This window comes from Magnolia sinica, chromosome 19, assembly GCF_029962835.1.
Source record: "Magnolia sinica isolate HGM2019 chromosome 19, MsV1, whole genome shotgun sequence".
Classification (NCBI taxonomy): Eukaryota; Viridiplantae; Streptophyta; class Magnoliopsida; order Magnoliales; family Magnoliaceae; genus Magnolia; species Magnolia sinica.
The window spans coordinates 59,640,208-59,662,109 of NC_080591.1; the positions used below are offsets into that span (position 1 = coordinate 59,640,208).

A 21,902-nucleotide genomic window follows, 5' to 3' on the forward strand; every position below is an offset into this window, starting at 1 on the left:
ATGCAAAGACCTTTTTCCTAATATCGAAGTTCCATTCCAAATAAAATCTCTAAAACAATCAGTGTAATGACAAAAAGAATAAACAAAATTTATAATAGAAGCAAAGGAAATCAGCACTACCAAATGATAGAGCAAAGGTTAGTGCATTATCAAATTGATTCAGTCTATGAGATTCTTCTCCTCCTCATATATACTAGCCTAAATAAAGAAAACAAGCCCACAAACATGAATGAATTTGTCTCATGACTTGAACTCATTTAACCTAGAGAGCATCCAAAAACCAAGGCCCACAAGTACATATCAAGTTCAATATTATGCTAAAAGTGAAATTGATCAATTTCTGGACAAAACTAATAGGAAACAAAATTTATCTAGGAGTACTATCATCCCACACCATTAATAACATGAAGAAAAGGAGATTTCATTTTCATTGCATAACGGGAAACTAAACTTAGGCAATACATATCGTGAACTCCCCATAGGGAGAAGATGACACCATGCTAGGGATGGGGCCACAAAAAGGGGCGGCATGAGGGCCTACTACTCCTTAGAGTCAGGCGAAAGAGGGGGTGCTCCCTCTTTCTGTACACAGCATAGGACCGCTTTAACTGCGCGGTAAAGCTTCTTGCCCAGCTTCTCTTGTCTCTCCATCCTTACATCAAGCGATTGGTAGAGCTCTCATATTTCCTGTAAGGCAAGAGGTGTCTCGTTTGCCCTTTCCTTTTCGGATTCCTCTTCCCCATCACTTTCTTCTTCTTCTTCATCGCTCTCCTCTTCTTCTTCCTCTTCGATCTCATCCCCATTTTTTCCGAGCCTCGACATCTTGAGTTTCGGGCTCATGTTCATATGGTTGATCGTAGTTTTATCGATGAATTTCATGGGCTCGGGGTCCCCATTGGATCCCTTGATCCCGTACTTGTGGGCGAGCTTACAAATTAAGCGACCAAATGGAAGTGCTGCATTTTCCCGAGTCGATGTCGCTGCCTTTACGATATGGGTAAGCACAATGGTGGGGAGACAAACTTGTGCTCCCTGGCCCACTTGGTAGAGCTCGATCATGAAACGGTTGCACTCAGTCTGGTTGCTAGTCCTTGGATACAAGTTGTACGTACAAATGTGGTGGAGTAGTCGCTGGTTCGAGTAAGTTGAAGTTGTTCCCACCAAGACGAGGCTCCTCCCTTCAACATGTAGGCCACAGTGTTCACACCCCAAGTGCAGGGTTGTGATGTAGTAATAAACTCGGTAAGACCGAGGTCGAATCCACAGGGACTGAAACTTGTACGTTTCCTGAAACTAGGTAGAAATAGAACTAGACTAAGATGTGATCTAAACCAAATAGAATTTAGGAAATAATTATGGAATAATTATCTAAAACTTTAAGGAATTCAGAGAAAGGAAACTAGGGTTTCAGAGGATCCACTTGTAGAGATCAGGGAGATCTTATGCCTGCATCAAGGATTATGGAATTCAAACTGAACTTACTTGATCTGGTTTTCAAGAGATGAAAGGTATATGAATTAGAATGGATTCCATCATCTAACCATGCCCAGGAGACAAAGCAAATAACAGGATTAAACTAATTACCAACCAATCAAAAGTACATGAAAGTTAGGAAGAGTACTATCATCCAACCATGCCCAGGAGACGATGGTGAACAACAGGGCCTCCTGACGTCATAAACATCAAAAGAGAAAAAGAGATATTCAAAGCCATTGCAAACCCATTGTAATTTCAGTCACAACAGACCATTAAAGACTGAGAAAATATTCTTTTTAATAATCAACTTAAAACCAAGTTCAGTTCAGATATTTTAACTTAAACGCATGAAAAAGTATCTCCCATCTCGCTACAGGCTTCACCTCTTAACCCTAGCTAAGAGGTTTAGCCACACATGAATGGGCTGAACCTTTAAAAGAAGAAGAAGAAGAAGAAAAGGAAGAAGGAGAATAGCATAGAAGATCCAGAAACGAACCCAGCTCTCCCTTGCCTTGCTTGTTCCAGCACCAAGCCTTCCACTTGTGCAGCCGTCCAATCTCTCCCACCAACCCCTCCCCCTTCTCTCTCCATTTTTTCCTTTATAACGATGGAACGCTCACATGCCAGCAGCTCTGTGGAGTCCTAAAGGGAATAGGATGCGGAACTCTTACGTAGCCGAGTTCGTATGCGCAGCAAAAGTGCAAAACGACTTGCGTTTGGAGAGAATTTGCGGCGTGATATCGACCTACCTGACAATTTTGAAATCTTGGCTAGGATATTGGCCTCCCTGTAGACACATTAGACGGTCTGGATCACTCAAAATGTTAATGATCGTGACACACTACCTCCTGCAAATCCCGGATTCTCCGAACGCGCGTAAGGCATACGTAGAGGCGCTTACGTGTTCGGTGGGCCCCACAGAGATATTTTCGGAGAAATCCACCCCGTCCATTGGATTCAGGACGAAATTTTGGTCAAGAATGGGTGGTTTTGAACGTCCATTCATGAGGCCCAAAGAAGAAATCATGCCAAAATTCATTTTGAACGTTGCAGGAGTGCCTGCTTGTGGCCTCTGTATCGTACACATGTGCACGCTTGGGTGTAAAATTTTAGCAAGGGTTTATAGTATTTGAGGCCCTCTACACAATGGATGGCTTGGATCATCCGAAAAATTACACAGTGGGGCCCACTACCGTCCGCAAAACGGACGTCGTCCCTCCGTTACGCAGCGCGAAACGGCTGCTGCCGTGTTTGGGAAGGAGACGCGGGTCCGCGTCTGTTGGCTCGGTGCGGCTCGGGTCTATGTGTGCTGTGCACACACACATCACATACAGGCCCCACAGTGATGTGTTTCAACAATCTGATCCATCCATTCATTTTCCCATCTTATTTAAACCGTCGAGACCAAAGTTGAGGCAGTTCCAGATATCAGGTGGGCTCAGAATCAACGGTTTATGGGCTGATCTGTCAGTTGGGGTACTTCCATAGTGATCCGAGGGCTGAAATTTGATATGTACGGTTAATTTATGGCCCTCAGGCCATGTATGAAGTTTTGAGCCAATCAGATGGCGAGAACTATGTGATCTTGCATTTTTCACCAATTTCGGGCCTCTTTAACGTGAATGGCCTGCTTTCCTCGGATCCTTGATGCATAATTCTATCGATCTTCGTCTCCTGGAGTCTGTCCCTTGCCTTGGGTGTCATCAGAGCGTTAAATCTATGCTTTTAGTACCCTTTTCCAGTCCAAGCTCGTGAATACACCCTGCATCACAAACATGATTAAGTAGTCGATACGGGAAGAGCAGCTTGGAAGCAGCCACACTGCTGCCACGCTTCCACTCGACCAGCTTCCCACACAGGTGCATAATTCGCTCATCCCTATCCTGTTTCTCCTTCATATTTTTCACATTAATATGCACTTTCCCTAGAGGGGCGCCGATGATCTTGGAGATGACTTGTATGTTAACGCGGACCGTTTGCCCGCCAAAAGGGATGTCGAACCCTAACGGGTTCATACTTGCCCTACGAATTACAGAGTAGAAGGACCTTACTAAGCCCGCATCAGAGCGATAATTATCCTCAAACATGTGTGCCCAATCGTTGTGCAAGAGACGGTTGAGTAACTCGAACTCGCCAAAGAACTTGCCTCCGACGGAGACCTTAAACACGACTTTTCGATTTTGAAATTTCCCTAGGTTCACCTTGGGGTGCGCGATAGGAGCCATCTTTTCATTTTCGCCGTGATTCCTCTTCGAGCGCCTCTCACGGCTTGGCTCCGTGGCACTAGGAGCTATTGCTAGCTTCAGCTCACTCTCCATTCGCACACGTCTAGCCCGTCTCGGCCCCCCCTCCTCGAGAGCTGCCCTCCTCTTTCCCATGAGGGAAAGGATCAACGAAAAGGAGAAGAACGAGGCGATAGCTCCAAGAAGGGCCATTTTCTTACAAACTCAAGGGTGAATGATGTAAGGGTTGAAGCTTGGATAGAGGTATTCTTGTAGAAGATTTGACGATTTGGGGACTTGAGGATTTCGAAGTTGGTAGGATTTGGGGATTTGAAGATTTTGAAATTTGTAGGATTTGGGGATTTGAGGATTTCGAATTTTGTAGGAGTTGGGGATTTGAGGATTTCAAAATTTGTAGGGTTTAGGGATTCGAAGATTTCGAAATGAAAAGAGGGTGAAAGAAGAAGAGAGGATGGACTTCGAAGTGGGAATGATGTAAGGGAGACTGAGATGAAAGGTGAAATGGAGGAAGACTTGGGGATTTCGATTTGAGAGGGTTGAGGGAGGCAAAGAGGGTGAGAGTAGTGCGGGAAAGGAGAGATTTGAGTGAGGGAGTGAGGTTTTGCAACACCCCACTCACGTACCAACTTAAAAGGGGGGAGGGTCGATCGGCGATTAATCGCGGATCCCACGATTTTGCCGCAACTATCTGTCCCAATCGGCGATTAATCGCGGATCCCGCGATTTTGCCCCAACTCGCTGTCCCGATCAGCAATCAATCACGGTGGGCCCCACTTTAGTGACCACAGGGGTGCCCACAAAAACTCAATTATTTTTATCCAATTTACACATTGAAGTTATTCTTTCATGGATTTTCAGACAACAATTATCTCAAAAGATGAACTGGAAACAACTCTAGAGGGGGCTTCTATGAGCAACAGGACTCTAATAATTGCTGTCATAAAAAGAGCATACGGCGAGGAGAAGGGCATGCTAGATATTCTCATTGAAAGCTTTCGGTTAGGCGAAAATACCGAGTTCTTGCTTGGTCACCTCCTCCTCGTCGCTGTCGACCAGACATCCTTTGATCGGTGTAATCTCCTACACCTGCATTGCTATAAACTTGTTACGGACATTGTAGATTTCACTGGAGAGAAATTATACATGTTGGGTGATTTTATTAAAATGATGTGGAGGAGAACTATCTTCCTTGCTGATCTTCTTAGACGTGGTTATAACTTCATCTTCACAGTGAGTCAACAAAAAAATGAAAAAAAAAAAAGAAAAGAAAAGAAAGAAAGATGTGTTTCAGCAGCAATTGGGAGTATGTTGCTTGGCCATCAGGGATGGGGCCCACATGGCTGCAATGTCAGATAATTTGTACTGTCCATTATGTGGGCTCAATTGTTAAGGGCCAGTATAGAAAGTCAGTGCAGATGGACAACTGTACAGTTGACATCTTCAAATTGTTTATAAGCATAGATTTGATGGAAGAAGGATAAAACTGAATCCATGTGATGCTTACTTATCCAATTGTCTGTCCATTCTCAGGCACATCAAGTGGATGGTACAGATCATGATATCCTATCAGCCACTTGAGCCCCATTGTAGATCAACCAGGCAATGGGGCCCCAACCCTGATGGATTGGATTCAGCAAATAAAACAACTTTGGTACTGTGTTTTACAATGGGGCCCCAACCCAGCAATTGTCTTCATTTTCATATTTCTTATCATAATATCCATTTTGTGGATAGCCTTGTCATTGAAGGTATTGTGTTTTAAATAGTTGGGAGTGGATGGGAAACCACTGGAGGTTATATATATATATATATATATATATATATTATGCACACACCCTCACACTCGCATACACCACAATGGGTACTCGAACCCATGACCTTAGTGTTGGAACTTTTGTGAGTCTAACACTAAGCCATGAGTAGGGACCCAGAAACCACTGGAAGAGGTAGTGTGGTTTATAAAGTGGAATAAAATCACTAGGAGGAACAAATATCTGCAAATTTGTTTTCAAGTACACTAGGACAAAAGTTTTACAATTTCAAATACCAGCTTTTAGATTGAGCAACTTGGATTGCATAAATGATTAAGTGAACACATAGCATGGGAAATAGGAACTGTAGGCATTAGTGAGCAGAAATGAGCTGAAATGAGCAGAAATGAATCAGGCATTTCATCGAACACATGGACTACAATGCATTTTATAAAACATATCATTTGCAAATCATTTCAAATAAACAACACAACAAGTTCTTAAGCATAGATCGCAACCTGTGATCATTATCTGGGCCCCCAGGGGTTGATAAAACGGTAACATACGGTTCATAGTCGGCGGTTTCGAAGTAGGAGTTCGACGCAGGGCATAAAGATCTGTACACTAGACGTATTCTATTAGCAATTGTGAAAAAAAGGCTTCGATAGTCTAGGTTTTTGGGTCGAGGGTCGGATCTCACCTATTTGTGGTCCTAGGGAACCTAAAAGGAATCCCGGTCGTGGCACGAAGTCTTCCCAAGGAGAAGGAGATCAATGTTCCTTGGTTGGATCCCACTTCTCCGAGCTTCCTCTTCTCTTCTCCTTATTTCCCCTTTTGAAATGCCCTAGGAAAAACTAGAAAATTCGCGCAAAGTAGAGAGGTGTGAGAAAATGGGGTTATATATAACTCCAGTTTTGATGTAAATGGCCCTAGTGGCACTTGTACTCCCATACTAACCCTATATGGGTCATTTTTGGTCAGTAAGGTCACGAGAAATGCATGGAATCGCCGGGATTGACCGTGAAGGGAAGGGAAATGACCGAGAAATGTATGGAAAACGTACCTAAATAAGACTTTAATTTTACTACTAATCTTATTACAATCATTCATTCAATAACTCAGAGAAAAACTATAAGCAATTGTTTTTCCTACTGGGACTAGTAAATCTCACAAAAGTACATTTTCTGCCCTTTAATCCCATCGACAAGCCTTGCATTGTACTGATTTTTTGAAGCATGCATAGTGATTTATGTCAAATGACATGTTTTCATGAATTTTCAGTTATTTGCATCTAGAGAACTTGTAGAATGGAGGAATTTCGGAAAGTAGAAATTGAGGGGGACATGAACTGGAAATTGAGCGGGACAAACTGGAAATTGAGCTTTGTAAACTGAAAATTGAGAGGGAGCATCAACCATTAGAAACCTTTAGGGGGCCTATTGTGATGTTTGTGAGAAATCCTCCCCATCTAAGTTCATTCATAGGGTCACAAAGACCTGGATAAAGAGGAAAAACAAATTTCATAATGATCCAAAACTTCTATAACCCCAAAAAGAGTTTCAATGGTAGACGTTCAATTCCCCTTTGCATTTTATAGTGTGGTCTACTTGATAGTTAGATCTATCTTATTTTTCGTCTCAAGCTTTAATATGAGCTAGCCAAATAGATGAATGGTTTGGATATAAGACAGAGCTCATGATGGACCCACAAAAGAAATGTGATTTTGGAAAGCTAGGGTTCCCTTTTGCTATGGATTATAACCGTAACCATAACCATAGCCCCGGCACCCATTCACCAGGTTCCGATCCTGGGATACTACAAGGAGGGTTTCAAATCATCAGTCTGATTCATAATGAGCATAACAAAAGTATAACTTACAAACAATAACCACAAGAACACCACCACAAAATCCACTATGATAAAAAACTTTTTAGTACAATGCAACAGAAAGGGAAAATACAATGTAACAAAAGAAGCAAAACTCCAGAAGCTCGGCTGCACGCTCCAACTACAGCGAGACTATGGCTGCGACTGCGTCCTGGCGTCACCTGCATGCATCAATCGTGCATAAGCTTATAGAAAGCTTAGAGGGTGGTGGAAGTATGTGCGCAATATAAGCGTGCTCAAAATGCAATGCAAGAGTAATGCGGAACCATGGTGATGAGTACATGAATGCAATCAGCCGTACCAAGGCTATGCGGTGCAAGATATGAATACTATCAGCCAAAACATAGCCATGCGATGCGAGATGCAACTCAAGCATGCCAATCCTCATCATGTATCAGTACAGTTCTCATTCTGGATAATCACCAGGGTTCAATACACTCCAAATGGCACTGTCGCTCTCCTAGCCGAACAGTCCAAGTGAGCGTAAGAAACCTCACTATCCGCCTAGCCAATAGTCTGTCAATATCTATCCGGCATGTCGATAGGGGACCTATTCGTGAGCTGGTCAAACTCAGCCTAGTATTGCCCCTACCCTTGGGCGAGTAAGGTTATACCCCTTTCCAACCGACCATGACACAGTGGGAGACGTGACCTCCTAGTATTCGGCCCTCGTGCGCTCATATATCCACTCGGTCTCGACGTTGGAGTCATCCTCTGGTATTATAGGGTTTAGAAATTTTCACCCAAGGACATCTATGACGCCCCGATGCTTAGTAACAATATTTTCGGTATCCAATCCAGTCACCCACGATGTGTCTATGAAGGCTATGACCCTGATGTCTCTAGGGCATATAGTAACTACAATCACACAAATGCAAGTGCATGAATCACACTATCAGTCATGCAACAGTCTCGCGTGTACCATGCACTTATATGGGGCAACTTCAACTATCAGGGAGCCCATAAACAGTCCGCCCGAAGGCATATGCTATGATCGGTCACTCCTCACATCAGGCATACATATGGTGCGAATGATCATGAATCATGGATCTATACTAAACATGCATAAAGAGATGAGCTCTGTGTATAACGGAGATGGGCCTAGACGACCTACTTACCACAAGTATGGGCCTATCAGTGGGCCTTGGGGAGAGTTATAATGCGGACATTTAACCAACATTATCAATGTGGATGTCAAACCAGCATTGCTCCCAAGGCGTGGCCCGTTACAAAATCAGTACATATACCATGGTGGAATTACACTACATTGGGCCTTATGTATGTCCTATTGGGCCTTGACCCGTGGGCCTCCAGTGCATCAAATGGGCCTCAACAAGGACCACTAATCCATGAAGATGGGCCTCCACAATGGGCCTTAAATTATCTCCAAAACAGTTGGACAGTTGGATGAAACACATACATCATGATGGAGCCCACACTAATAGAGGGCGTGGTTTACAATACATACATAGGTGGGTCCTAAGTAGGACTCACCATAATGCTTATTCTCCACCCAGCCTAGGGCCCAATATAATGTTTATTTTCCACCCAACTTAGGGCCCATTATAATGTTTATTTTCCAACCAACTGTTCATAGGGTCATGTGGACCAGGGTAGAGCCCACTGTAGTTTTTATTTATCATCCAATCTATTCATAAGGTCACGTGGGCCTGGATAGGGCCCACTGTAATATTTATTTTCCATACAACCTGTTGATGGGACCGTGTGGACCAAGGGCCCACTGAATCGTGTGGACCAGGGGCCCACTGAAATGTTTATTTGCACCCAACCTATTCACAGGGCCACGCAGCCAGGGAGGGGCCCACCGTAATGCGTATTTGCCATCTAACCTACGTGGGCAGGGAGCCCACCGTGCTGTTTGTTGACGTCCAACCTGTTAATAAGGTCACCAGGACCTGGGGTGGATGTGGGACCCACCGAAATGTGGTTTACAAATCCAACCCATTCATTGTGTGAGTCCCACCTAACTGACGGTACAGACCAAGTTTCAGCAACGTTCAAAACTCAGGTAGGCCCCAGCAAGTGATTTTATATATTTTAAGCATGTCTTCACATGATTTTAGATGGTATGGCCCGCCTGAGTTCCATTTATGGCTGATTTTTGGGGTGAACGGGTGGTCCATGGGGACCCATCAAATACACGGTCTAGTCCTACCAAGCATAATCAGCTTTGGCATTTCTCCTTTTTGAAAACCTTCGTAAGATTCTTACATCTATCAGTCTCTGTTTTATGATAATTTGAGAAACCTCGCTTGTTTTTTTTTTTTTTTTGTTTTTTGTTTTGTTTTTGTAGAAACCTCCTAATATTGGACGGATTGGTTGCAAATTACTCACAACAAGAAACCAATCACCGTTTTACAAACCCATAGAGTCCAATATTGGGCTGTTTCAAATATACAGGAGCATCAGGGAGTAAATCAAAGGTGGGAAACTTGTTTCCTATGGTATGACTCGCCAAGGAAGGGGATCAACTTCATTTTTCGGCTCAATGCCTAAAGTGAGGTGGGGAACAAAATGGACAGCTTGGATTTTATATATACATCAAGGTGGGGCCTGTATGAGTGGCCCACCACTCCCTCCTCTTGGCTAGCTCGTTAGTACAGCCCATGTCAGTTTATACTTAACTGTTCGCCAACGTCCAGCGTCCAGGGACGTTGGACGGCATGCATAAATTCATTAATGTGGTGGGTCCCACGTGAATGTGGCCCACCAACATATATACAATAATAAATATATTTTATATTATATATATAATACATATAATATTATACATATTATATAAAATATAACATATAGAGAAAAAGAAATGCATTGGGCCCATCCAAACAGTGGATGGTGTGGATCATCACCTGTAATAGAGTGGGCCACACCGTCTGATGTAGATGGACGGGGTAGATGTAACACATATTGATGGGATCCACACCATTACAAAGAAAGAGAGAGAGAGAGATAGAGAGAGACACACGGTGAGATAGAGGAACCCCGCCACTATGGGCCCTCTTGATTAAATCACATACATCCAAATGGGTCCCACCAACAAGTGGGCCCTAAAATTTAAAATAATGGAAAATCACCCACCTTATCTTCCTTCTTCTTGGTCCCTAAGACTCCAATGCTCCTTAGCTTCAACTTTGATGGAGGTTGATGGGGTTTAGATGGTGTGGATGAGAGATGAGAGGTGTAGATGGAAGATGAGAAGGTGGACCACACTTGTGGTTTGGGAGAGAAGTGTTGGACGTGAGAGGCTTGGTTGCTTGGAGAGATTTGAGAAAATGAGAGAGAAAATGAGAGGATGGGAGTGATATGAGGTGATGGAGTGATGGGTGTAATTAATGAAGCATGGGTTGGTTTGAAAAGTGAGTAAAAGAGGGATGGGTGAAGAGAGAGAGAGTTGACTTTGAGGAGAAAGAGGGATGGGTTGTTGTACTTGAGGTAAGGGTTGCATTAATGGTTGATTGATGGGACTAATTGTAGAGATTCCCTCGAAATCTGCAACGTGCGGTGTTTCTTCGGAATAAACGCAGATCGGCATCTTCTTGCTTGGGTATCGGTTCGGTGTGCAAGTCACGGCGTTGGAACCGCGGCGACGCGGTCACCAAGACATAGGTTTTGGATCGAGCCGACGTCGGTGCACAGGACCTGGCTTAATATGAGCTTGTCAAATAGATGGACGGTTTGGATATAACACAGACCTCATGATTGGACCCACAAAAGGCGGTGGGGATTACAACAGCAAAAAAAAATGAAAAAAAAATATGAAAGAGGAAAGAACCTATGGCTACGGTTTTCTATAGCTACGGATTATAACCGTAGCCATATCCATAGCTCGGTGATCCATCGCAGCTCCCGCGATTCCACCGCAAGTCGCTGTCCCAATCGGCGATCAATCGCGGATTCAGCGATTCCACCCCCAATCTATGGCTATGGATTATAACCGTAGCTATAACCGTATCTGTATCCTTTTTTTTTTACATGAAAAATTTTATTCTACCTACATTTTTCTCTTACACATATTTATATAAATATGTATATATAAGCATATAAAAAAAATTATCTCTTTTTTTCATTTCTTTGTTTATTCATATAATAAGAATATCTTCTAAACCAAAATTAGTTACTTGACGTACCATATATGATTTTAGGGCTAAAAGTTGGGCGGGCTCAACCCGACCAACCTGTGACCAACCTGACATTGGGTTGGGCTTGGGCAGGATGTATCGAGTTTGGTCTTGGGGTTGGGCCATACAAACACCAACCCAATAAAACTTGGGTTGGGCTCGGGTTGAGGTCTCGGGTTGCCTGACCCAATACGAACCCAATTAATATATAAGTTCCTTATAAATTAATTATAATTTAGTGCAGATCATTTGTGTTGAAGGTAAAGGAAATTCCAATGCCTCCCCTCAAGCTAACAAGATATGCCAGATTTTCCTCTCCCAAATAAATTGCTTGATACAAAATAAGACTTGTAATGGAGTAGTTGTCCTATATTTTAGCTTGTTTGTTTAGAAAAAAATGCATGGAAATGATCGTGAAGTGAAGGGAATTGACTGTGAAATGAAACAAAATCATCGGAATTGAATGTGAAATGCATGGAAATGGCCGTGAAGTGAAGGGAATCGCGGGGATTGACCGTGAAATGCATGGAAATGACCATGAAGTGGAGCGAATGGACCGTGAAATGCATGGAAATGACTGTGAAGTGAAGGGAGTTGACCATGAAATGCATGGAAATGACCGTGAATCTACACGGAATCGCCGGGAATGACTGTGAAATGCTTAGAAATGACTGTGAAGTGAAGTAATTGACCAGAAATTGAGCGGGACAAAATGAAAATTGAGTGGGACAAATTGGAAATTGAGCAGGCCAAATTGGAAATTGAGCGGGACAACTGAAAATTGAGTGGGCCAAACTGGAAATTAAGCGGACCAAACTAGACATTGAGCGGGCCAAACCGAAAATTGAGCGGGCCAAACTGGAAATTGAGCGGGCAGTGGGACAAACTGGAAATTGAGTGGGACAAACTGGAAATTGAGCGAGACAAACTAGAATTTGAGTGAGGCAAACTGGAAAATGAGTGGGACAAACTAGAAATTGAGCGGGACAAACTGAAATTTGAGCGGGGCACAAAAAAAATTGAGAGGGACAAACTGGAATTTGAGCGGGCTAAACTGGAAAATGAGGGGGACAAACTAGAAATTGAGCGGGTCAAATGAAATTTGAGCGGGACAAATGAAATTTGAGCGGGACAAACTGGAAAATGAGCGGGCCAAACTGAAAATTGAGTGGGATAAATTGGAAATTGAGCTGACCAAACTGGAAATTGAGGGGACCAAACATGGAAATGAGCGGGACAAACTAGAATTTCGGGGGCCAAACTGAAATTGAGCGGACAAACATGGAAATGAGAGGGATAAACTGAAAATTGAGCGGGACAAACCGAAAATTGAGCGGGCCAAACTCGAAATTGAGCGGGACAAACTAAAAATACGGTGGGACAAAGTACAAAGTTCATTTCATCATCCACCAAAATTACATAGCATGCTATACATCCACCCATGTACTTAAGCAAATATGCAAATTTTCAAGTATGTGTATTTCAGTCTGAGTTCTTTCTCTAATCACAATAGCCTTGAGAGGGTTGATTCGAGGGATGGGTTGATTGCAAAAGGGCCGATTAAAACTATATTAGGTTATCTTCCTGGCTGGTATAATATTATGCCAGCCAGGAAGATAACCCAATATAGTTTTAATCGACCCTTTTGAATCAACCCATCCCTCGGATCAACCCTCCCAAGGCCATCGTGATTAGAGAAGGAACTCAGACTGAAATGCACAGACATGAAAATTTGTTGTCACTCCAAGATTACTGTAAACCTCATACAATGTATATAACATGAAATGGTACATGAGCGGGACAACAATGTACAAAGTATATTCAATAATGAAATTAATACTCCGTATAATACAACATCTTTTCAAAATTCCTCCCATGCCCTAGACAAATATCATCTACGGACTAGAGACAAGCAATCATGTGCTATTGACTTCCTCCAATCGATGGTGAATTTTTGCATGTCTGTTCTTGCCAAGGTGAGACCGCTACACAAAATGTCGATGAATTTCATTATGAATATGCCGCAGTCATAACCATTGTACTGCTTCGGCGCATATTCATCTACTCTGACGGAACAATTCTTCCCTTCAAGCATAGTGCTGTCTTCAGTGGCATGAAAGAGAATGGGGAGTGCATCAACCATGTTTTTCATCTACTGTTTGTACTTTGGCATTACATTTGTGCATAAGCTATCCACAACAACGATTTCTCTTACTCTAGGATAGATGACCAATAAAAACCAATGTGAATTTTTATGATTTATAGGCGCATAGACCTATCCATGATTCACAAAATAATATATTAGTCAAAACATGATAGAACACATAATAGTAAGAGATGATGTTATGTGACGAGTGCATTACCTGTTCATAACACCAAATCACTTTGGCGTATGGTTTATCTCGCTGCTTGGCAATTGCGTAGGCCGTGGTTAGCTGGCTTATTAGCGAGGCCCGTTCTGACGCTGATTTCGAGGCACAGTATGCGATCAAAACCGGCAAACACCCCTCAAGGCTTTGTTGTTACAAACATGATCAAAGTTCAATACATGTAAGAAAATAAAATCTTTAAACAGATTAAGGGTTGGTGAAATAAATAGTTGCCGTAAAATACGTAGGACAGAACTTGCAATCGTGACGATATGCTATTGAAAGGTCGTTATGCCTTTTCTTAAGGAACTCGATATATGTGTCGATAGCTTAATCAATAGGATAGTACAATTTAGTCATAGATTAATATAACAATTAATTATATGTCAATCAATGCATATAGAGAATAAATTAGTAATGCTTACCTCGCTATCAACCCACGCATCCTTCATCCATATTGTACTGAACCATTTCCATGCTGGGATGTCCTTGTTTGCTTCATACCAGTCCTCTACCTCTTTCACCTCATGTGCGGATAATGCTCTGAAAGGATCCATATGTAGAGGAAATGGTATCGGAGAAGTAGCAAAAGCGGTTACTTGGTTGGGTTCGGGAACCGACCCATGGGTTGTGTCGAATGCAGACAGGGACAAGTACGGAGACATCTTGTAATATGATGGCTTCGGTATCCTTTTGGTTCTTCTTTCATAAACGGGATGAGAAGTGGATGCATTCAATACATTACCTTTGGCATTACTATACGATTACACATCAAGATCCTCGTATCTAGGTTCTTTATCGTCAATATTATTTACTTCCCCTCTATTCCTCAACTCCTCACCCTCCTCCTCCATCACAAAACGTCCCTTTTGTGTACGACTACCTTCCTTCTCCTTATTAAACTCCTCCCTCTCATTCGCTAACTTTTCCTTCTCCTCAAAAAATAAGTCCTTCTCCCTCTTAAATTGTTCTTTCTCTTTCAATAAGGTATCCTTCTCAGAGGAGGCAGTACTTCTGGCAGGGGATGAAGCGCCATATTACGAGTTTTGTGGCCGAGTGTGACACATGCCAGCGTGTTAAGGCCGATCATCAGAGACCCCCTGGTACCTTGCAGCCGTTGAGCGTTCCAGAGTGGAAGTGGGAGCATGTATCGATGGACTTCATCATAGGATTGCCGAGGACTCAGCGCGGTCACGATACCATATGGGTTATCATCGATTGTCTGACGAAGTCAGCTCATTTTATTACAATGCGTACTTCCTAGTCTATGGACCGGTTGGCGAGGATATTCATTGAGGAGATAGTAAGACTGCACGGCGTCCCAGTTTTGATCGTTTCAGACCGAGATTCCATATTTACGTCTCAGTTTTGGAGGAGTTTTTAGCAGGCGCTGCGGGTCACTTTGCGTCTCAGTACCACTTATCATCCATAGACGGATGGGTAGACCGAAAGGGTCAACCAGATCCTTGAGGATATGCTCAGAGCTTGTGTGATTGACTTTGTGGGCAGTTGGGATGAGCATTTGCGCCTCGCCTAGTTCATGTACAACAATAGCTATTAGACGACTATCAGCATGGCTTCTTTTGAAGCACTTTATGACAGACCATGTAGATCTCCTAGCTGTTGGACCGAGGTTATAGAGCATCGTCTCTTAGGTCCTGAGCTTGTGCAACAGACGTCGGAGGTAATTGATGTTATCAGGCAGAGGATACGGTCATCTCAAAGCCAACAAAAGAGTTTTGCTGATCGTCGACGCAGACCCCTTGAGTTCGCAGTCGAGGACATGGTATATCTCAAGGTCTCGCCTATGAAGGGCGTGGTTTGCTTTGGTGTGAAGGGTAAGCTCGCCCCGAGATTTATTGGACCTTTGATATTACCGAGTGCGTGCGCGTTGTGGCCTATAGGCTTGCCTTACCTCCTGAGTTGTCCGCGATCCACGACGTGTTTCATGTTTCTATGTTGTGGAGATATGGGTCGGACACTATTCCTGTGATTGATTGGCAGCCACTTGAGGTCCGTGAGGATGCTTCTTATATTGAGCAGCCGATTCGTATCCTTGATCGGAAGGAGCAGGTCCTTAGGACCAAGGTCATTCCCTTGGTGAAGGTGCAATGGGGTCATCATTCAGAGGCCAAGTTGTCTTGGGAACGCGAAGCCGAGATTAGAGAACATTATCCCCATTTGTTTGAAGATTGATTGATATATGATTGTTTGTATTGCCTTCCTTATATGATGATTGCTATATAATAGTGGTGTTTTATTTTTTTATTTTGTCTTAGATTGTTTAATTTCAAGGATAAAATTTCTTTATTGGTGGAAAGGGTTATGAGACCCGACCCGAGTTCGCATGTGTGCATGTGTGTGTGTGAGTATGCATTCCGTCCATCTTGATCCCGCGGTCCTACCGGTCGAATCCCGGCGACCCGTGACCCTTGGATAGTGTTTGCGGTCATCCGTGAGCCCAGTCATGAAGACCCGACTCGGATCGAGTTGAGACCTATACCATTGTGACCGCATTGTCGCCGCGGTTCCAACGGCGCGTCTTGTGCATCCATCCGATGTGTAGATCGTAAGTTGGGTGCATTTCATTTTCTAAGCCCTTGATCATGATCATGCGGCCCACCTAGGGGTGGTGTGCATGGATTTCTAGGTAGGTCCCATCTCTTGGAACTATTTCCAACACACACTACACTATTTCCAACACACACTACACACACACACTACCTAGGCCCTATCCCTACACCACCCATCTCTAAAACACCACCCACTAACCTAAAAAGTCTACTAACCCTACAACATTGTTTCTAACTCCCTATTACCATGATTTCTCTTCTCTATCCTAGGTAAGAAACTCATGATTACTTAGCTTAAAAGAGATTTTTCTCTCTTTCCCTCTCATTTCTCTCTCTCTTCTCTTCTTCCCTAGCAACATTCCTCCAAAAATTTCTAAATTCTCCAGCCCCTTCTCCTCCTTTTTCCTCTTAATCCATCCATTAAAAACCCATCTCATCCATCTATCTTGGTTCCTTGGAGCATTTGGAGCTTGGTGATCTAAGTTTTGGTGAAGATATTTAGGTGGGTGCTTCTTTATTCCATGCAATATCCCTTCCATAGTGTAGATCTTCTTCTTCTTTCATTCGAAAAGTATAGGACCCACCAATCAATGGTGGAGATCCTACACAATTCCTTGGATGTGGCCAAATGGTCCATCTTATGCATGCATGTCCCATGCATGGGGTTTCCTCTTGATTGACCCCATCATGGAGGGTTCTCCACATTCCATAACTTGATGGGTCATCTAGACCCTTGCATCATAGTTGAGATGGTATCTCATCCATTCATCTTAAGTGTAGATTATGCATGATGAAGATCCATGGTGAAATATAGATGGAAATGCAATGTATGGGTGTGATTGTGTTGGGGAAGGCTCAATAGTGACGGAGCCTTCTCCCAATGGCCGGAATGTTTTTATTTCTCTTATTCTACCTTTCCTATGATTGCTGATGATGTGTGTGGTCCACTTGGTGGGCCTGGACAGTCCAGAAAAGTCCAGCTAGGGTGGGACATCCATACCCACCTACACTATGGTTGGGTGTCCCATTTGCTGACCTTTATTGATGCATGCAAGTGTGGTAACCTTGGGATTTATTTTGAAAATTTGTGGGGCCCACTAGGGAGGGCCATAGCACCTAGTTCTTGGAGTATTCCCCTTTTTATTTAGCTTATATAATTAATTTTATCCAAGTACATGTTGCTGTCCAGAATTTTCTGGACAGTTTCTGGTTGATTTTGGACCAGATTTTGGGACTGTTTGGGGGACTATTCATAACCACCAAATATACTTTTCTAAAAGGTGGGGATCTCATCTTGATGTCTCCCAAATTTCAGCCCAATCTGACATTCATAGGGGTCCCAAAGGTGTGGTCCAAGTGAGGTGGACAGTCTGGATTTTCTGCACTGTTCCAGCAGCAATCCACCCTGGACAGGTTAGAATTCTAAAATTTATTAAAATAGTTTTGGGTGTGCAAAAATTATAAAAATTTACATAAAGATGTAGCACCCATGGTGGGACCCACCTACAAAATTTTGAGGCCAATGGACACCTGTACACACCATAGTGATGGCTGGACCGGCCCATTATAACATGGCGTCCAGATCAGTCCAATTTTCAGGACAGATGGATTTCTTTAAATGAATTAAAATATTTACAAGTGTCCAAAAATTCTGAAATTTTGTGGGGGTGTGTCTCACCTATGGTAGTGTCACTCTGTAAAATTTTAACTCCAACGGACCTCATTTGGGCATCCAAAAAAATGGGCAAGGATAGTTGGACTGCTAGATTTTCTACTGTACAGTCCAGCAATATGCCTTAATAAAACCATAATTCAAAAATATTTTCTCTGATGGTGGGCCACCTTTTTGGGTTACCTCTCATTGTATGCATGATGAGGGACCTTGGTCCTCAATCTCCAGAGTTTTAGAGGCCCTGGACCCACTCCAATGGAGTGCCCAAATTTAAGACAGCAACATGTTATAATTATGCTTGGCCTTTGGGCTGAAATTTTGAGGAGTGAGGCCCACCACATTGTGAAGATCTTAGAGGGAATAAATTATACCTTTAGTTCCTTAAATGTTAGGCTTAATAAATGTACTTTTAAGGCCCACCACAGTTGAATTTTAATTTGGGTCCGTGAATATAGCTAGTTGTTGAACTCTTTAGGCCCAATTGGGTTGGGACTTTTCAGATAGGCCTATTGAACTCATGGGCCATTTTTACCATAATATTGTGTTGGGTTAGTGGGCCGGATTACACAAGTAGATGGGCCCTTGGTTGCCCACCAAATCAACTTTAATACTTGGGCCGGGTTGTAGGCCCAACTTACTTGACTAAGAGCATGACATTTGCCCATGTGGTTTGAGCAATGGGTTGCCCACTAGGCCACCACAATATATGGGATTAGTGGCCTTTATGTTGGGCCCTAACCTTTCCCCTATGGGCCCATAGTGGTATATATGGGTTGGGCTATGTGTGTTTCCCTTGGACCCATGTTGTAGATAGGCCTTGGGCCGCCTTTCTGAAGCCCAACATGAGTATTTGTGATATGATTATGGCTGCCCGTTTCTTATTTCTGATGTTGCGTGGGCCTTGGGCCTTGATCCATAATCAATTAGAGATGGGCTAACTCTTGGGGACCAATTGTGGTTGGATGTCCACATTGGTGGCCCTAAGGTAGGCCCATGGGCTTCTATAGGTGGTTAAAGGCCCACCATAGACCCTTGCTAGGCCCGTTTCATCTATTTAGGCCTATACCATTAGTCTCGTGGTCCTTAGTCTAGGTCCTTAGTCTCGTGGGCTACCCCAGGTATATGGGCCCCCACTCGAGGTTGTATTCCTTATGAGGAATTGGTTAAGTACCTAGACCCTTCATTGTTAAGTAGAGAGTTCATCTTCACCTCATCGGCACCCCTATTCATCTTCATGGCCCACTCCCATACGCATCATATGCATGATTGGTTGAGGTATGATTGGCCATGGCTGTGTCATTGTGTAGGACATGTTGCTATCTCCTCAAGAGATGGATACTTGGAATTGATGCATGTGTGATTGTGTGATTCATGCATCTGGCATTGCATATCTTGTGGATATCCGCCCTTACTTCATCAGGGCCTTGCCTCCACAGGGGTATTCGTGGATGGCCGTATGTGTGGACACCGAAAATATTAGTTGAGCATACCAGGTGCATAGGATGCCCATGGGTGAAATTTTCAAAACTTTCATGGTACCAAGGATCTGCTCCAATGCCGTGACCGGGTGCAATACATGAGCGTACGAGGGCCTTATACCGTTAGGCCGCGACTCCCACTGTCGTGTAGTCGGTTGGATAGGGGTGTGGCCTTACCTGCCTGGTGTGAGGAGGCATTGCTAGGCTGAGTCTGACCAGCTCGTAAATGGGTCCGCTACCTTCAGGCCTTGTTGGTGATTGGTTGTCCACAGGCGGGTAGTGAGGTCTCTTATGCTCGTTTGACTGTGCGGGGTCTGCAGAGCGGCAGTCATTCAGCAGTGTAATGGACCCCGGTGATTTCCTTATGATTGAAAATGTACTTGACTTATGGTTTGGATATGAGCACTGACATTACTTACATCGCATTAGCATTGGCTGTACAAGCCCCCCTTCATACATTGCCTTGGTATGGCACCCATTACTTATTACATCGCATTCATGTGAAGCCTTGGTAAGGCTAGTGATATGTTCATTGATCATGCTTCTCTCCTTATACCTCCCGCTATTCTTCTGTACACCATTGTCACACACTTACACCACCCTCTAAGCTTCTATAAGCTTATGCACGATTGATGCGTGCAGGAGACTCTAGGTAGGCGTCGTAGCAGCAGAGCGTGGAGTAGAGTTGAGCAGTGAGGACTCCAGTGTTGCTGATTTCTCTCTCTTTTCCTTTTATTCTCATGTATGCCCTTTTGAACCTTATGGATGATGTAAAAGTTCAAATTTTTAGCGTATTTTGTGATGTGTGCCTTTGTTATTCTCAGATATACTTGCCGTGATCTTGAGTATGCTCGTATTGGAAATGATTATACTGTTATGAAAATCCTCCTTGTAGGATCCCAGAATCGAAACCTACCTCAGGAGTTGAGAATGAGATACTAAGGAGGCTGTTGCGGCCAGAACCAGCTATCGGGTTTCTTGTGAGTCCGGTTACCGAGTTTGGGGCGTGACACGTCTCCCTCTCATTAAACATTGTTTCTTTCCTCCCTATCTCTTCCCTCTCTTTCAATTCCTCTCCTTTTTCAACTTTTCCCTCTCAATCTAAAATTCCTCCATAAAAATAACATTCTTCATAATACCTACTCTCGATCCCTCTCCCTCCACGCCTTTCTCATCGATATCATCTGACTCGTCATCCTCCTCATGATCAATCTCATTACCCTCCTCATCCTCCTCATCATCTTCCTGGGTCTCAGTGAGCTACAAAATGTATAGATGGATATGTCAGAGTAAGGATAACTTAACCATGGCAGATAAAATATAGTTCATTTTTCATAACATCTCACCTGAAAACTATCACGCACCGAGCGAACGACATTCGTTTACCATTCTCGTAGCATTGGTTCTAATTTCATTACTACTGATGTTTGTAAAAGAACAAAGAGTAATGTTAAATATAAAAGCATATACGTCAAGTTAAACAAAGTAAATGAAAGAGATATATATATATATATATATATATATATATATATATATATATATATATATATATATACATAAAAATGTATATGATGGTGGCATGTATTCTCTTATACCTCAAACCCTTCCAGCCTCGATATTGAATGAATGTGGAATTTGATGGGAAACATACGAAACAATACTCTTGTAGGGCCGATAATATCTCTACTGCCCATACCTATTAGAATGAAATTGCACCAGGTTAAAAATCCAAAATTGACTATAGAAGGAAAACATATAGAAAAATAAATGTGTTCTTACTTGTAGAGGAAGGACGCAACCATACACAGTGTACCGAGGGAAACTTAATGCGGCAACAACAGATTCGATTCCTTATGACATTGTATTGTATCCCAAACTACCCCAGGGATACCTATAGAAATCATCTAGCGAGTCCACCGGGTGAATATAATCCATGTTGCACTTGGTTTTCGGTTCGGTTCCCTAAGAAAGTACTCCACAACTAGAAGTAGGGTAACCTTCACGACATCCTCATGCTTATTGGTGTCAACTAATCTCTCAAACATGTCCATTAGGTGCTTCTTTAATATTGGATATTCTTCAAAGTATTTGTCTCTTAATGTACTCATAGTGTAAGAAATCTTTGGTACAGTAAGATCTCTAGTCTTAAGACCGGTAATGAGGGCGAAGTCCATCTCAGTAAACTGCAATCGCCTTCCCCTGATCTCAAATACTAGATCACCTTTGTATCTTATAAGAAGAAGGTGAAATAGAGCCCCTATAAATCTAAAGGATGTAATATGTAATAGAAATGAGAAAGGGGATTGCCTAAACA

The 21,902-nt window shown here is 43.0% G+C and overlaps 1 protein-coding gene across 1 annotated transcript; it reads left to right on the forward strand.

Annotated features, from left to right (window-relative positions):
* Nucleotides 1-4,565: 4,565 nt before the first annotated feature.
* Nucleotides 4,566-6,799, forward strand: LOC131234643 (uncharacterized protein At1g28695-like). Its single transcript, XM_058231569.1, has 2 exons — nucleotides 4,566-4,949; nucleotides 6,752-6,799. Exons 1-2 carry the CDS (start codon nucleotides 4,566-4,568, stop codon nucleotides 6,797-6,799), a joined length of 432 nt encoding a protein of 143 aa, XP_058087552.1.
* Nucleotides 6,800-21,902: the final 15,103 nt, after the last annotated feature.

Bases quoted from the DNA above. Each gene is read 5' to 3' on its own strand.
- LOC131234643 (XM_058231569.1), top strand. From the start codon at position 4,566: ATGGATTTTCAGACAACAATTATCTCAAAAGATGAACTGGAAACAACT. The intron at 4,950-6,751 runs GTGAGTCAACAA...ATGAATTTTCAG, and splicing joins GTTATAACTTCATCTTCACA to TTATTTGCATCTAGAGAACT.